This window comes from Papilio polytes, unplaced genomic scaffold, assembly GCF_000836215.1.
Source record: "Papilio polytes unplaced genomic scaffold, Ppol_1.0 DF824269.1, whole genome shotgun sequence".
NCBI lineage: Eukaryota > Metazoa > Arthropoda > Insecta > Lepidoptera > Papilionidae > Papilio > Papilio polytes.
In genome coordinates, this window is record NW_013524935.1 from 248,692 (window position 1) to 267,358 (window position 18,667).

Genomic DNA, 18,667 nt, shown 5'->3' on the forward strand with positions numbered 1-18,667 from the left:
ACTGTTGTGCGATTGTCGATTGTTTCGCAGCCAATTCAACTGTTTAGTTGCACAACTAAAATCGAATCGTGTGCGCACCTTTTTTAAAGCTAAAAGGAATCAAAGCGAGACTAAAATGTTGTGCGATAGTTTGGTCAAAAGTATGCGCGTTCTTACAGTATAAATTCAAATTAAATCAAAGGGAATCAAAGTGAGACTAAAAAGTTGTGGCATCGTTTAGTTTCAGATAGAAACGCTTTTATTATACTAATATAAATGCGAAAGTTTAGATGAATGGATGGATGTATGAATGTTTGTTAGAGTTTGTAGCCTAAACGGCTGAACTGATTTCAATGAAATTTGGCATACATGGGTAGTCTGGAAGAACACATACGCTGCTTGCAATTGTGTTTTTATAATTCTGCGCGGACGGATTCGCGGGCGAAAGCTAGGATTTACATACATTTAACTTTACACTATATTGTATCAGAGTTACTTGTTCTGGATATGCAAAGCAAGCACAAAAATAAAATTGCATTTTCTACTTTCTTACAAAAGTCCGTTCATAAAGCTTTACTTTAGTAAAAGGTCAGTTTGAAAGTTGTGCTTTTCAGTGACATGGATTACTGAAAGTTAAAGTCCTTTCAGTGCTTAAAAATGCTGTCTGTGAGTGTTTAAAGTTTATACTCCACCAAAACTTTTAACTTAAGCGCGTAATCTTCTTAGAATATTTGCTTTTTTATTTTATAAACGAATTATGTTTTGTATTGGTTTTATTAATACTTGAAATTATTTGGAGGTCATCATCATCTCCCCTGCCCTATGCTACTCCCGTTGGGTCGGCGCACCGGGTTTTGGTCCTCCAAATAACTCTATCACCCGTCACCTTCGTCATTACTCCCTTCTTGATCATGTCACCTTTCACGCAATCCACCCCTCTCTTAATAATAATAATAATAATAATAATATATCACTATCCCACATGACGAGAATCTCGTGAAAGCCGAAAATGAAAAACTATTAAAATATTTGGATTTGGCTCACGAGATTATCGCCATGTGGCGTATGAAATCGACTACCATTATTCCGATAGTCGTTTCGGCACACGGGCTGATAGCGAAGAGCTTTGACCAACACCTCAAGAAGCTCTCGCTAGACAGTTGGATTAAGGGCCCGATTCAAAAGGCGGTTATTTTAGAAACCGCACGCATAGTGAGGAGGTTCCTGTCTCTGCAGCCCTGACCACTGGTTGCTTGAGTCATCGGATTCCGCAGCCGGTGGTGCTCTATTTTTTATATAATATATTTTATTTTATTTTTATATTCTTGTAAAATGTATTATATAGAGAGTATGAAATCATAATATGAATTATTAACCGAGACCGGTTAACATTTTAAGATAGACAACATCTATACTTATGTAAGATGTAAGATTTATGTTTTTGTATGTAGCAAAAAAACTCAACAACTGCTGGACTGATTTACAAAATTGTTTCACCATGAAAGCAACATTATTATTATAAAGAGGAAATTTGTATTTTTGTATGTATTTAAATAATTCAAAAACTATTGAGCCTATTTCTAAAATCTCTCACCATTAAGATATGTTATCAGTTAGTAACATTAGCTGTACTTTTTTTTTAATCTCATTCGAGAGAAATCACATACAAAAGCTAGTGTTAAATATTTTTAATTTTGTATAACATATGGATATTAATCAAATTTAATGTGATATTTATCCAATATATCGACATCAATATTGACACGTAATAACCTAAACCGACAACTGATATGAGATAATAATTATTAATTTATTATTAATTTATTATTAATTCATTATTAATGCATCGTTTGATTTAAACAATTGAGAATTGAGATTAAATAATTCACATTAAAATTCAAAACAATGCCTAAGATTGCAATCTTATTTTAAATAGATATTAACTATACTATTATAATAAAGCGTAAACACACACTTCTTTGTTGCCTAAGATCTCGGCAATTACAGCATATTTTTGAATAATTCTGTTTTTAATCAAAACCCCTACACTTACGTCTCGCTTTAGGCTATATATTTGCACGCTATTAAAGTTAGGGGGTTAAATATTTTGGATTAAAACTCTAATGTGGGAAAGAGACCATATGATACGAGCTGCCAACATTAAGAAGCAAGATTACCATAGTAAGGTTGTTTTAAGAATTTGACAAATGGAAACAATAAATTGTTTTTTTAATTTCACGCGGATGAAGCCGCACAGGAACATCTAGTTATAATATACAATAAAATCTAAATAATTAACTTTGAGAAATAGAAAAAATTAACGTACAAAGTAAGGTTAAATTTTTTTGAAGTAATAATACTAGCAAAAATGATTTTAATAGTAATTTAGTACGTAATTAAAATTAATTATTCATATTTCTTTTAACAATTCCAAACAAGCTTAAATTGTATGGTTAATAGTATGATTTGAGTATTCAATTAGTAGATTATTGTGTGGAAATATTACTAGGACTTCGACTGGTATATTTCTTATGCATTACTAGCTTCCGCCCGCGACTCCATGCGCGTGGAATTAAAAAAAAACAAAAGTAAGTAGCCTATGTGTTTTTCCAGACTATCCTCTACATCTGTACCAAATTTCACCGAAATCGGTTATGCTGTTTAGGCTACAAACTCTAACAAACATCCATCTAAACTTTCGCATTTATAATATTAGTAAGATTTGAAGTTTTGAACTCGATCACACCCGAACTATTAATTTTGTAAGCCAATATGTGCGTAAGCGATGAAGTGGCTTGTGACATGTTTTAACTAAGTTATATAAGTGATTTTGTTAAGTTCAGTCAAGTTATAATCGAAATTTAGATCTAGTAAGCGTTTGCTACATCGCTTCATATTTTAAACGTTAATTTCTTTCTAAATAAAAATGTAATCACATTTTTGAATAAGGGAGTAAAAGGATTGTCAGTTTTTTTCGTTCTTTTTCTGCATTTTGTCGCGAAAGTTAAATTCAAATTTTAATCTTTTTATATTGAAGAGAACTTGTAAATTAATAATCAAGAAAATGTCTCCAAACCACAAAAAATCATTAAACCAAAAAAAAATCAAATTCATGAATTTAAAGAATTCAAAACCAAGCTCGAAGGCATAGACGTCAGTCGACACAGTCTATATAATTTTGTGTGCTGAATACATGAAAGATTTGTAGACATTTTTCTTGTGTTAAATAAAATTATTGTGCATATAACATGTAGAAACACCTGAGCACCAGAACACCGCAGTTTGGTTTAGTATAGGAATATATTTCGACTCAATTTGCACTTCCATATTCTCAACCTTTTAACTATATTCGAATTTCTTATATATTTCTTACTGTTAAATCCTTAACTGGAGAAAGAATTCAGATTAATGTTTTAGTTATGTTCTATGGACTTTCTTCGTTCAATAATCTATTATTAGGTAGTCCTAAATAAACGATAGATTAGGGATTGGTTGCTATTTCGTTATTTAAATAGTTTAAATTTGAGTCAAAATTATCAAGTACTTCAAAATCAAATAGATCTTTTTATGATTGAACAATAATTAGGACAGAGAATGTAGAAGGCTCCCTCCTAAGACACTCAAATCTCTTTAAAATAGATACAAAAACTACTTCAGATAAGATAATATTATTAGCAGCCGTATACTATTTCTAATACTTTATGGGCTAGAATATCTAAATCGCGTCATTATCAATCTGCTCTTGTCCCTACTAAGGATCGGCATAACATGTGCTGATCTTTCATAGATCTCAATCAGCCGTCATTTCTGAATTCACTGCCTTTATAACCTCTTAAACAAACCATACTTTCTTCAGTCGTCCTCTAGCTTTGTAGCCATCCACATTTAATCTCACTAATATTATAAATGCAAAAGTATAGATGGATGGATGGATGTTTGTTAGTTTGTAGGCTAAACGGCTGAATAGATTTCGATGAAATTTGGTACAGATGTAGATGATAGTCTGGAAGAACACATAGACTACTCACTTTTGTTTTTTTTAATTGGACGCGGATGGAGTCGCGGGCGAAAGCTATTATCTCTATTATATATGCTTACCATGATTTTTTGCTTCTCAATTTCTCAACTGTAATATCTAAATCACGTATAAAATTAAAAGTTTTAGATACTAAGAGTTCTTTCGATTTTAAAAGTAACATATTCTCTCCGCTGTAGAACTTTAGAGAAGCGTAGGAACTTAAAATTCATTTCCGATCCCCCTTAGGGAGAAGTCGTATCGTAAAGGAAGTTGTTCAAATTGTAAAATCGAAAACACATTGCATAAATTTATGGAATGTTGCTATTTTTATTTTGTTACGTTTTCAAAAAGATTTCCATCCTGTATGTGATATAAAATCTAACTAATATCATAAATGCGAAAGTTTAGATGTTTTAGATGGATGGATGGATGGATGTTAGAGTTTGTAGCCTCAATTACTGAATGGAAACCAATGAAATTTTGCATAGATGTAGAGGATAGTCTGGAAGAACACATCGTATGCCAAAGCTAGTGGACAATAAACGTAATAATAAAAATAATTCTTAATTTCGTGTTTTATTTTCATACCCAATATTAGATGCAGAAGTTTGAATAGATATTTGTTTCTATGTAACTCCAAAACAGCCCTTTGGACCTTGATGAAATTTGCCAAAGACGTAGAACATAGCTTGGTAGAAAACATAGGCTTAATTTTTACTTCTACGAGGATTTGTGAGCAAAGCCTACTAAACTACGTCTTCACACAAACGTGACAATAGCACAAGACTCAATGTCAACATTTACTGACGTTTTATGCTTTAAATAATAAGACAAAGTACATTTCTCATTGATGGTAAATGTCCCGAAAAGATAAAGAAAATCTCTCTTTGATTTATTTTTTCTTGACCGTGACAAATGAGCGGAATATTTTCGCAGTAAATTAGTTGTAACAGACATCAGATGAGTACAAGGGAAACAATAATAACGAATCTTCCTTATCTAAGAGGTTCTTATGAATCTATTGTACAAGAAATATTCATCGTTAAAGTATGACGATTTGTCTTGTTAAAAAGTATCGAGTTGGAGCCACGAAATCGGCGGAATTGATATTCTATATTAATACTAAAAGGTAGATTTGTATTTTTGTATGTATTAAAATAGCTTAAAACTTTCTGGGCCGATTTTAAAAATTCCTTCATCGTTAGAAAGATAATTTATTTGTGAATAATATAAGCTATATTTTTTAATTTCACGCGGACGAAGTCGCGAGCAACAGCTAGTCGTTAATGAATAAAATTTTGTCTACATAATTTTTTATTTTATAAAAAATGTATTAGTCTATAGAACCAGCTTCGATTGGAATATTAAAGAATAAATGGTACTCATTCACTGATTTTAATTTGTTTTTGAGTTTATCTATAAAAGACATAATTATGTTAAAAAAAAACAGATATAACCATTATGTTTTTACAAATGCTTTGGTAAAAGAAAATCACTTATAAATTATTTAAAATAATATAAATGACTAAGTACGGAAATAGACATGCCAGTGATATGTAACAGTACCTTGCATTCCAGTTACTTTTACACCTGGAATCTATCTTGCCTTTAGTGAAAATTGTATATAAAATCGATGTAAAATTAAAAATTTCACGTGTCAATTGACTAACGACGTTTCTGCCCGCTTGTTTCATGGCCCAATCCTATCGGACCAACGGAAAGCATAAATTCGAAGCGCGGATCGGACGTATTCGCTACATTGCCTTCTCCGTCGATATGCCCATTATTTATTGACGCAACAATGCTTGCTTAAATTTGCTTTTATTATAGAAATTTCATGAAATATGTTCTGTAATGTAAAATGCTGTTATTTTTGGATCGATCAATTCAGACACATATAAAATAACTAGTTATTTGTAACTATAATTAAATTTGTCATGTAATTTGTAGTTCAACTAAATTTGTAATTTACAAGCTGTTCCTCGCGACTTCGTCCACGTGAAATTTAAAAATACTAACCTATTAGCTTTCGCCAGCGACACCGTTCGCATGAAATCATAAAAAAAAAACTCAAAAGTGAGTAGCCTATGTGTTCTTCCAGATTATCCTCCACACCAAAATTTCATCGAAATTAGTTCAGCCGTTTAGGTTACAAACTCTAACAAACATCCATCCATCCATCTAAACTTTCGCATTTATTAGTACGATGTTACTCACAAATAAATTACCTTTCTAACAGTGAAAGAAATTTTAAAAAGCCTAGCCTAGTAATTTTTGAGTTATTTCAATTTATACAAAAATACAAATCTTTCCTCTTTATAATATTAGTAAAGATAGTCAAGATATTTTATTTCCTACCCATTTCAATTCAAAGTGGGGTGGAAATTAAATTCTGTGCACACATATTTTTATTATAGCAGTCTCCGTAACGTATAAAAGACATTATTATTAACGTCTTATTATAAATGGTATTTATCAACAGCAGTTTTAAACGCAGCTTCATTCACACAGAGATAGTCATAATAAACGATAGTGCATAACATTTTTATTATTATATTTAAATATAAATTGTGACATTATTATTATTAAATAAACAAATCAAGATTTTTAAATACGGATATAAAAGTAAGTAACTATTTCAAATCATTTACCTTTGTGTAATCTATACTAATATAATAAAGCGTAAACACACACTTTGTGGCGTAAGATGTCAGCAATTACAGCATGTTTTAATAATCCTTATTTTAATAAAAAAACCCTATTACGTCACGCTTTAGGCTATATATTTTAACGCCACTAAACTTAGGGGTTAATATTTTGGATAAAAACTCTAATGTAGGAAAGAGACCATAAGGTGCTGCCAACATCAAGAATTCAAAGAAAGATTTCTAAGATTTGTCATGTCATGTCATTTTGACATTTGCTATTGATAATTTGGCAAATGTAAACAATAAAATAGAATTTTCATAATTCTATGCGGATAAAGCCGCACGTGAACAGCTAGTACAAAAATAAAAATCTTTCCGCTTTAAAATATCAGTATAAATTTAGAGCAATATGAAGTACAATGTAACTTAAATTTTTAGATTTAATTGTCTTATAAACTTATAGAAACTTCGATTATTATAATATCTATTTACATGCAACTTAATTCAGTATGTTTCCTACTTGTTGTTTACTTAATAAATCAAAGGGCGGGCAATAACCCTGCAAGATAAAAACATTTTAATAGGTAACAAATTAAAACTAGGTTATCGTTATTATTGTTAATCGATATTGAAAATGAGAAATTATAACAAACTTCTCTGAACAATTTCTCATTAATAAACTGACGTAAACTGACTGACTAACTGACAAGATATAAACATTGAAACGTTTTAAATAAAATCCATAGACAATAAGAACATAACTAGATTTTACAATTTTTATTCCAAGTATTCAGTTATATTCATATATATCTTAACAGTGGTAGTGCCCGCTTTAACATCTTAGCACTGCAGGGCCGGCACGCCCGGTATAATACCACGACCACACAGAAGACAGGCGTGAAATAGCAATTCCGTGTTGTGTGTGTTCCGTGTGGCCTAATTTAAGTCCCTTTCTCTTTACCACCTTTTCTTATAAGGAGAGGTTGGGAAGGGGAAGTGGATTTGACGGTGGATGAGATGCATAGGAAGGGGAAATGTACTCTTTATGTGCGTCTCATCCTCCGTCGTATAATGGTAGGCGACGCATCTGCAATTGCGGATGTATATAGGCAGCGGTCGCTTCGCCGTTTTGGCGTTTTCAGTTGGCCGCTTGCTCGTTTGCCATCTTATGTTATAAAAAAAATATTTATTATTCAAAATGTTGCAAATGAATATTTATATTATTACTAGCTTTCGCCCGCGACTCCATCCGCATGAAATTAAAAAAACAATAGCGAGTAGCCTATGTGTTCTTCCAGACTGACCTCTATGTTTATGCCACATTTCCTCAAGATCCCTTCAGCCGTGTAGGCTACAAACTCCAACAAACATTCGCATTTAAAATATTAGTAAGCTATAATTATTCATTTATAACATTTTGTTTTTACTAACATTATTCGTTACCATGGAATTATTTAAATAAAACCATTCTTGAATAAATTGTGTATTAATAGCGTGAGCACATCTAAAACTATATCGTAGAACTGTTTAGTCGCGCTTTGATTTCTTGACACTTTAGTGACATTCAAGTTAAAATGTTTCCATTGTAAAAAAATAACATATAAAACCTCTGCGAGAGTATGTTTTTGCACTTATTGCGTAGTCCAAACTTTGTTTTATATCTGTGCCAAATTTCAATAAGATATGTTGAACCGTTGCAGAATGATCGAGTGAACATTAAAAAACTAAATTAATGAATCCCTCGGGAACCGTAACTATTCCCGGGATAAAAAGTAGCCTATGTGTTCTTCCAGATTATGCTCTAAACCTGTGCCAAATTTCATGGAGATCCGTTCAGCCGTTTAGGCTACAAACGCAAACATCCATCCATCCATCTATCTAAACTTTCGCATTTATAATATTAGTAAGATTAACAATAACTATAACTTTTACGGTAACCTGCCATTCGATTTAAATCACCATTTGAGTTTATATGAATGCGCACACTCGATTTTTATTTGTGCAGCTAAACAATTAAATTGGCTGCGAAACAATCGACAATCGCAAATTTCGCGATTGTTTAGTCAAAGGGGCACACCTTATGTAGATTTTAAAATGTCCACATATAAAACTGACAGGTTGTAAGTACCGACTTAGCAGAATCGTGAATCAAATATCAGTATCATCGAGGCAAATTAAAAACAAAAGATTGTTATAACTGTAATCCTCTAAATTCCAGTTTAATGAACAGATTATAAATATTCTAGCGAATTTAAAACAGATCGCAGAAAAAAAAAACATGTCATCGATGGCCAGTTCATAGTCTTTGTTTTTTTACTACCTTCAAGTAAAAGTTCTGTCATCCAGCCAGTTAGTTTTAGAGATGTGTTTAGTGACCTTGGTATACGTTAAAGACGTTTCTTTAGTCCTGTAAGACTTCCTGTTTTGTATGTAACAATTTATTTGATTAATAGATCAAGCATGTCGCACGCAGTACTTCGAGGGATAGCAAATAAAGCACAGATATATCTTGACGGTATTTTGGAAACATTGTTATTATCTAAACATGAGAACGATATAAATATCAGCTTATCTGAAATACTACTACACTGTATGAACGCAAATCGATCTGGGATTTTCATGGTGAGTTCATTATAATCTTTGTCTATACATATAATAAAATTGGAGTGTCTGTTTGTAATATCAAAAGAGAAATTCCAGATTTCGGGAAGATGATATATTTGGATTGCTGATAACAAAAAAAGCATTTAAAAAATTGTCTGTCGCGTATGTTCCGGTTAATCTTCGAAATAACTGGGCCAATTTCGTTAGAACTTTCACTGAAGGGTAGCTAAAATAGACGGGCATGTTTTAGGCTTTAATCTTAATATTGCATGGACGAAGTCCCGGCCAACAGCTAGTACTTTATTATATGAATATTTTGTCCACATATTAATACTTGTAATTAGTCAACTGTGCTGTTTATTTCTAGGTAATGTGGGAATTATTTTTTGTGTAAATTATTTGGTTTCTTAGTTTCGTTTTTAAGAGAATTGTGAATTAAGATAGTAAAATTATGTACATAAGAATTGTGATTAAATGGACAATTTTATAAACATACGAGTTTTTAAATGAGAGTTGGAAAAAATTTTTGCGATTTTGATTTTTTAAGTATTTCAATTATGTCTTATTTTCCAGATAAATGGCTCCACAAATGAATATATTAGTAACGAAGAAATACTCAAAATGGCAATACCAATAGCAAGAGCGTTGATAACAAAAGGTTATTCTGGTAAACATGTCATGGTGATATTAAGAAATGACCAGTACATGGCAGCGGTATACTATGGTTTAATATTCTCTGGAGCCATCCCCATATTAATCGATCCTAATAGTACCGACTGTAAGTAGATATAAAATTTAAATGTATGACTCAAAGTGGATTATAAAGATGAATTTTATTTTGCAAAAACTGATTCCCTTGTTATATTTTATGAGTAACTAACTTTCGCTCGCGACTTCGCGTGGAATTAAATAGAACAAAAATGTTTAGCCTATGTGTTCTTTCAGACTATCCTCTACATCTACACCAAATTTTATCGAAATCCGTTCAGCCGTTTAGGCTACAAACTCTAACAAACATCAATACATCTAAACTTTCGCATTTATAATATTCGTAAGAAGTAAAATGAGATGAGATGAGATTAGACTATTTTCTGTATTGTCAAAGTAAAAGTCCCCCATTTAAGTATGAGTCAGGATAATCCCACATTTAAGTATGAAAACGAAAAAGTCCCGGATCTATTTTAGATTTTTGGGTTAACATCAAAAACAAACATCATTGTTTTTAATAGTTTGTTGTTTTTCTCTTATTTGTACAGATGAATTCACACACTTTAACGCTCTAATTGGCCCGAAGATAATATTCTGTGAACAGAAGAAAGTGGCAGATATTACTGAGATACTTGGGAAATGTATTAACAAACCTGAGATTGTTGTTGCGGATTGCAATGCTATCAATAAATTTACTGAAAATGTAAGTTCCAATATAGATAAGTTTAGGTAAGTAAAATTGTATTACTTAACTATATATTTTTTAATGTACTGATATAAATTTTAGTAATTAAGTAATCTAAAAAATAACGTTTATCAATAACACGCTTTTAAAAGCAAAATTCAGTCTAAAACTTTTATTAGAAGTGAATAAATACAAATCAGTAAGTATATTATCTGTTATTTTTATTTGTATATTACAGAATTACACATGTAAACGTTGAAATACCAGTTTTGATGTTGCCCACGAGTGGGTCAACTGGTTTGCCCAAAGCTGCGATACTGTCCCACGGAGCGTTGATCGCGCAATTGCCCACTCTGTGGTAAATGTTTTGCCCACTCTAAAATCTACATTTAATATTCAGTTATTTTATTACATGAGTAGTAATTAAAAAGAAGATTTATTTTCTCTTTTTAATGTAATATATTGACAATATTAAAACACTCGGGAAAATAATAAAACGTCAAGTTAATAAAAACTTAATGGATATAATTAATTGAACAAAAGATAATGTAATTTATTTTTATTAAAATCATTCATCAAATTATCTCATAAATATTACTTTCAAATTAATTACCAGATATTTCCTTAAATATTTGCTTCTTTTCGCAACGACCTTATGTAACAAAAACTTACAGGACTCACCATAGCCGTTTTCCTAGACCGACGAACATAGCAATGTTGGTATCAACCGCGCAATGGATGACGCACACTAGTTTAATGCTCGCCTGTCCCGTGTACCAGACAACATTGTTGATGACCCCTACACCAAACATCGATTGTCTCCTTAAAATGATAAGACAACATAAGGTAATGGTTTTATTAAATCTCCTATATATCTATTGTGAGGTAAGGTTTAAGTTTTATCTGTATAAAGGCTCTTCAGTTCAAACCAAGATTGAAATAGTGGTAGAGCCCGCTTTAACATCTTAGCACAAATAGGCCGGCTCGCCCGGTGTAATACCACGACCACACAGAAAAGAGGCGTGAAGTGGAATTAATTCTGCGTTTTGTCTGATGAGTGTAGTGCCGGTGGCCTTATGTTAATCCCTTTTCCTTTCCACCCCTTTCTTAAGAGTAAAGGATGGGAAGGAAAAGTGGATTTGACGGTGGAGGAGACGCATAGGAAGGGGCAATGTCCTCGTTATGTGCGTCTCCTCCTCCGTCAATTAAGAGAGGGCAACGCATCTGCATGCGGATGTTTATGGGCAGCGGTCGCTTTCAATTTCGGTGGATTCAGGTGGCCGGTAGCTCGTTTGCCACTTTGTATTATAAAAAAAAAATTATACGTTAATTACGCATTGAATGTCTCTAAGATCTTATATCATCTAACAATAAACTGTACTGCAAGTTATATTTGTATTTTTTTAATAACTCATACGCTAAGATCTAGTTTTATAAAGCTAATTTTAATTGCTAGTCCTTTTAAAGATTTCTCAATGATCACTGTTGTTTTATAATCAGATGTTAATACTGATAAGGTGAATGTGTCTTCCTAAGTATTAAATTAATCCTTATTAGGTTTTTTAAACTTAGTCCATCTACATAAGGGATCCCTTAGATATCAATATTCAACACTTAATATTGAGTTGTTAGCAAAATGATTTCTATTTTCAGCCAACTTGGGCTCTTCTCGGACCAACGTTTGCGAATACTTTAGCTACTGCAGCTTCTACCGATGACTTGGCTTCTTTGGAGACGGTTTTAACAACTGGAGCTAAACCAGGCCCGGATATTATGAAATCTTTAAAGGTATTTATGTCATTATCTATCTTCGTCTTAAATATAGATCTATTCTATCTTTTATCTATATTCTTCATATATAGAGGCATCATTTGTAATGAATTGTCACTGGTTTCTTTAATATTTTACCTTTTATGCAACACTAGCGTTCGCCCGCGACTCCGTCCGCGAGAAATTAAAAAAAAAAAGAAAAGTAAGTAGCATATGTGTTCTTCCAGACTATCCTCTACATTTGTACAAAATTTCATCGAAATCGGTTTAGCCGTTTAGGCTACAAACTCTAACAAACATCCATCTATCCATCCATGTAAACTTTCACATTTATAATATTAGTATGAAGTATAATATCGCTTAGACCCGATCCTTTCTACAGGTTTTTTGTCTAAAACTTCTTCATAAGCGTTTATACCGTTGTTGTCAATTCTATGCTAATATTTGTACCCCTTCTTAATCAAATGCTCTCAGGATATTCATATTATTATCTTGTTTTAATATAAATAACATCTAAATAATTATATAGTGGTAATAAATTAAATATGATTTCAGAGAAAACTACCACAAAATGTTAACCTCTGCAATGGCTACGGTACAACTGAAACCCATGGATTTATCACCATACCAGACAAAGATACACCTTTTGAATCTAACGGAAAGATTTTAAATATTTTTGAATACAAGGTAAATATTTTGTATAACTATCATATGACAGATGTTCTGCCAGTTCTTGTTCTTCATTAATTAACATGCCAGCAGTAGATCAATTTAAGAAATCAACAAACCAGACGAAGTATTTAAAGATAGACATATAATTAGCTGAATTCCTTTCAACTTTGAAGCTTAAATATATCACAATGGAATTGGTCACAGTAACCACGGTACACCAGCGTAGACAAACATACATAACTGTATATTCTTAACGATATAGACAACATATTGTCCATACCTATTAGTAAAAAAGAATTATCAAATTCGGTCCACTAGCGGCGGAGTTATGCACGCACACATAAAAAAAAAACATACAGACGAATTAAGTTTGACAGTGGTAGAGCCCGCTTTAACATCTTCGCACGAATGGGTCGGCTCGCCCGGTGAAATACCAAGACCACACAGAAGACAGGCGTGAAATGGAAGCAATTCTGCGTTTCGTCTGATGAGTGTGGTGCCGGTGGCCTAATGTTAATCCCTTTCCCTTTCCACCCCTTTCTTAAGAGGAAACGATGGGAAGGAAAAGTGGATTTGACGGTGGAGGAGACGCATAGGAAGGGGAAATATCCTCTTTATGTGCTTCTCCTCCTTCGCCGATTTAGGGTAGGCAACGCATCTGCAATTGCGGATGTCTATGGGCAGCGGTCGCTTCGCCATTTTGGCGGATTAAGGTGGCCGCTTGCTCGTTTGCCACCTTTTTGTATATAAAAAATACCTCCTTCTTTTGGGAAGTCGGTCAGAAAAGTATCGAAGTCTCCGCTCTATTTAGTTTTATTTACACGTTCGTAACAATCGGATTACTGAACAAACACTTATCAAGCTGTAAAACTAAATGTATTCCGCGTACTCTTTCGGATAATTAACTTTAACAATCCAAGGTCTTAGTTGATTGTTTCTCCTATTCAACAAAAGCAACACGTACTTCAATAAAAGCTTGCCTAAACGTGTCTATAGCCCCGTAAAGTAACAAATCCGTATAAAAGTCGTTTCCCCAACGTTCCAATTAGAAACTCAAAGTAAGATCAGAGATGTATCAACTAAGGAGAAAGGGCGCCCGGGCACCATATAAATGGCGCCAAGGTGTGGCGAGAGAGCCAGCCAATAACCGTACTTATTATTGGCCAGGCGCTAGAATGCATATTGAGGCGCCTGATACAGTTAATACGACCCTGAATAAGCTCTTAAGTCCAGATGTATTAACTAAGGACAAAGGGCGCCTGGGCGCCGAGTCTCAATCTCAATCCGAGGCGCCCGTATATGGCAGGAGCGTCAGCCAATGAACGTTCTACTTTTTGGGCGCCAGATACGTATTCGGGCGCCTGTTATGGTTAATACAGCCCTGAGTAAGCCCTTCATATTGTGAATATACTTTAATAAAATTAGGTTGAGAAGCCTTTCAATTGTATTGAGGTTATGCCTTAAAGCATTTCGTCTTTTGTATTTATGTATAATAGAAATTTAAATTTGACATTGGCACGTTTCTCTTTCTGATGAAAGTCATATTTTCGTTTAATATTATTCACATTTGTTATGTTTAAAATATTTATTACGCATGTTTTTGTAGGATTTAACTGACGAATTTTTTAATCTATGATAATTCTTATTGCAATTGAATGAATTTATTTTAATATAATTTAGGGCCTGTCCCACTAAATTGTAAATTGTCTGATTGTAATCCAACGTGTAAAATTTGTGGTGGAAATTTTGGAATTTGTTCCCTTATCTGACAGTGACGTCATTTTAAGGCTATCTGAGCCTCTATCAGCCAGTGGTGGAATCTTAATCTTAGTAATGTCAGATACATTAGCATTGGTTTTAAAGGGTTTTGTTTTCAGAAATAATCAATAATTTCAGTCTATTGATACAAGGCGCCGTGGCTTAGTTGGTTAAAGCGCCTGTCTAGTAAACAGGAGATCGCGAGTTCGAATCTCGCCGGGGCCTTCGAGTCTTTTTTTTTTGTCTTATTTTTGCAGCTGTGCAACGAATCTGGTGAGGAAGTGGGACAAAACGAGCATGGACAGTTATATTTGCGGAGCGAATTATGTATGTTACAGGTTTGTGTATTTATTTTTATTTTAAGATTAAAACTAAGTAATGTATACAGCCTTTAAAGCCAGCTACACACGCTCAGTTTTAACAAAACATTTGGTTTGTTCAGATAAATGTAACGTATTTAGCCAAAACAATGAACTGAATAGTTCTCAACTATTGACCATTCAGATAGAACTGAGCGTGTGTAGAGGACTTAAGGTCTTCTACACACGCTCGCTAAAGGTGGTATTGACTACTAATTCTTTTTACTTCTCTTTTCTCTAGTTAATTGCTTTAATGTAATACTTTCTTTCAGGGCTATTATAAGAATATTAAAGCGTACGAGGAATGTCTATCTAACGATGGCTGGTGGAAAACTGGTGACATATTCTACCAAAACAATGACGGGACAATGTTCTTTGTTGAAAGACAGAAGTTTTGGTTCAAATATCTGAATTATCAAGTAAAATTCAAACAAAATAATATATTAAGCCGTAAAGTTAAATAATAATAAAGAATTTAACGATGCTAAACTCTTTACCAATATTTCAAATTTTTGTATTTATATTTTCACTAGATGGCGTTGTTATCAATTCTTGTTATACAAATTAGAAGAAGCTAATAATTGTCAATGATGTTTAGATATCTCCTGAAGAATTGGAAGCTGTTATAGGCAGTGTGGCAGGAGTCAAGGAATGCGTTGTGGTCGAGACTGACAAAGGCCCCGCGGCTGGTGTTGTTAAGCAGCCAAACTATGATATATCAGAAAATGATATCAATAATATTGTTAATTGTAAGTCATTAATCCTTATTTAAAAAGATTAAAAAGATGTCCATAATCGACATTCAATGTCAGATCTACCTAATCTGAAGAATATAAAAAAAATTAACAAACTCCATTAGATCGGGTGCACACCTTTGACTATACTATGGTACAGCTGTTGTGCGATTGTCGATTGTTTCGCAGCCAATTCAACTGTTTAGTTGCATAAATAAAAATCGAGTTGTATGCACACCTTTATTAAAGCTAAAAGGAATCAAAGCGAGACTAAACAGTTATGCGATAGTTTGGTCAAAAGTATGCGCGTTCTTACAGAATAAATTCAAATTAACGATTGTATAAGATATGAAGCTGGAGGAAACTACATATATTCATTTTGATTACCAATGCAGCTATACTAAACTATGACACTTTGGAGTAGAATTTAAATTGATATCTTAATCAAAATGGCTTCGATATTGTACGCTACAGATCACGCAATTGACATATAAGCCCGCTCTTAAAAACCCTTATACCCTTGGCACTACCTGCGTATCAATTGTATAAACTTCCTTGTTTCTTGTTAAAGCTACCCTCAGCGAATATAAGCGTCTGCGAGGCGGGATTGCGTTCGTGACGTCACTACCTCGTACACACAGCGGGAAACTGCATCGGGCTGATTGTCGTAGTTACATAAACAAAGTACTGGGATGTCTTGAATAAGGGTATTTAGTTAGCGGTTAGCCGTTATTTACAACCTGTGCTGTCAACTGAATTCGTCAAAATGATGTATTACCTATCTTTTGAAAATAGTCCATCTATTTTCATATTTACACTTTCCTTCCGACCCTTTTTTCATAGGGAAGGGTAGGAAGGGAATGGGGATCACAACAAAGCGCAGAACCACTTTTACTTGACCCCTGTCTTCCGTGTCTCTGTGTACAATATTCCTACAAGTTTTTAAGTTTAAGAATTTATAAATACGATTTTTATATAAGTCATTGTATTTACATGTATTTAAAATTATAAATATTAATATTGTTTGGTTTATTAAAAGGTACTTCTTTTTGTCTTTGTTTTAATTATTTCTGAATTTTATTTTAGTATGTCATCTTTAAAAACAAACCTAAGTACGAAATTATAACAATTCACATAAAAAAACTCACAAATAAAATTCGCAGTATGCTACTTAGAGGATATGTATAACTAATTAGTGACGTTGCAATGATTGAAATACATTGCACCATCAACATTGACGTTGATATGGTTGTCACATAAATCACATACGCGCTGCGCAATGTAATCATCCGTGCGATAAATCACGCGTCGGGCGGCGCGGTTTTTGGAGTGACGTCATACAATAGGCATCTCTAGGCTACGGATGTAGATGATCTGTGGCGTTGATTTATGCACGCGGTCTGAGCCATACATTGCATTTCATTATCTCATATCTGGAACAGTTACATCTGTGCTAGGAGATCCAATTTCATCGAAATCTAATTTAGTCCATTCTTGTCTTTATTCCACTCAGGTAAGGTCAGTGCTGGTTTTTGTCCCCCATACAGATGTGTATTCCGTTTTCTCAGTCGTTATTGCCTTGATCATGTCACTATTGACGCAATGCATAAATTAAGTCGCGTAAAGAGTGAAAGGTTATCATGGTATGGGTATGATATGAGGATGTAACAAGAAAGGCGTTAGTCATTTGTTTGGACGTACACCGGTAGAGGTAGACAAAGAAAGAGATTGCGTGAAAGGTGACATGATCGAGAAGGGAGAGATGACTGAGATAACGGATGATTCTAGAGAACCGAAACCACTTACGCAAACCTTACGGGAGTAGGATAAGGTAGGGAAGATAATGATAAATTAAGTCTTGTACTTCAATCTTCAAGGGTCTACTTACGTGAAAAATATTCCACTCGTTAGTCTTAGGTGTTTAAAACAACAATCTTCAGCAAAGTTGACTCCGCTTTCTGATTTCCTTGCAGTTCACTTACAGTTTTCTGTTTACTACTCGAAGATTTTTTTTTATAACATAAGGTGGCAAACGAGCAAGCCACCTAAATCCGCCAAAATGGCGGAGCGACCGCTGCCCATAGACATCCGCAATTGCAAAGGCGTTGCCTACCCTTATACGACGAAGTAGGAGACACAGATAAAGAAGATATTTCCCCTTCCTATGCATCTCCTCCACCGTCAAATCCACTTTCACTTCCCATCCTCTCCTTATAAGAAAAGGGTGGTAAAGAGAAAGGGACTTAAATTAGGCACCACAGTCATCAGACGAAACACGGAATTGCTTCCATTTCACGCCTGTCTCGTATATTGAAGTGTAGAGGATGAAGCAAGAAGAGGTTTTATATAAATTGATTAAATGTATTTTTTTATCATGTTTTCTCTGAATAATCAAAACATTAAATTGTTTTAATTTGTTCTAAATTTAATCAAAAAAATATTAATTCACACTTAAAGCGGGCGCAAACCTTTGATCAAACTATACCCCAACTGTTCTGCGATTGTCGATTTTTTCGCTGCTCATTCAACCGTTTAGTTGTAATCGAGTAGTGTGCGCACCTTCATATAAGCTCATAGAATTCAAAGCGCGACTAAACAGTTGTGCGATGGTTTAGTCAAATGTGTGCGCCCGCTCTAAAAATCGAAAATTGTTCGCTAACCCAAGAACTTTATAAAAATGTTTAAATTCAATTTGTTGGTGCCTTTTGTAAAGCAAAGTTTAAATTTTAGTT

General features: G+C 33.5%; 1 protein-coding gene and 1 non-coding gene across 2 annotated transcripts; both read left to right on the plus strand.

Moving 5' to 3' along the window:
- The first annotated feature begins 6,583 nt into the window (after positions 1-6,583).
- LOC106107062 (luciferin 4-monooxygenase-like) lies at positions 6,584-16,677 on the plus strand. Its single transcript, XM_013287757.1, has 12 exons — positions 6,584-6,622; positions 9,099-9,267; positions 9,823-10,027; positions 10,506-10,686; positions 10,881-11,000; positions 11,317-11,488; positions 12,296-12,430; positions 12,968-13,099; positions 15,100-15,180; positions 15,474-15,620; positions 15,800-15,950; positions 16,507-16,677. Exons 2-12 carry the CDS (start codon positions 9,106-9,108, stop codon positions 16,638-16,640), a joined length of 1,620 nt encoding a protein of 539 aa, XP_013143211.1. The 5' UTR covers positions 6,584-6,622; positions 9,099-9,105; the 3' UTR covers positions 16,641-16,677.
- Positions 14,994-15,067, plus strand: Trnat-agu. The gene has a single exon. It is a non-coding gene; the product is annotated as a tRNA-Thr (tRNA).
- Positions 16,678-18,667: the final 1,990 nt, after the last annotated feature.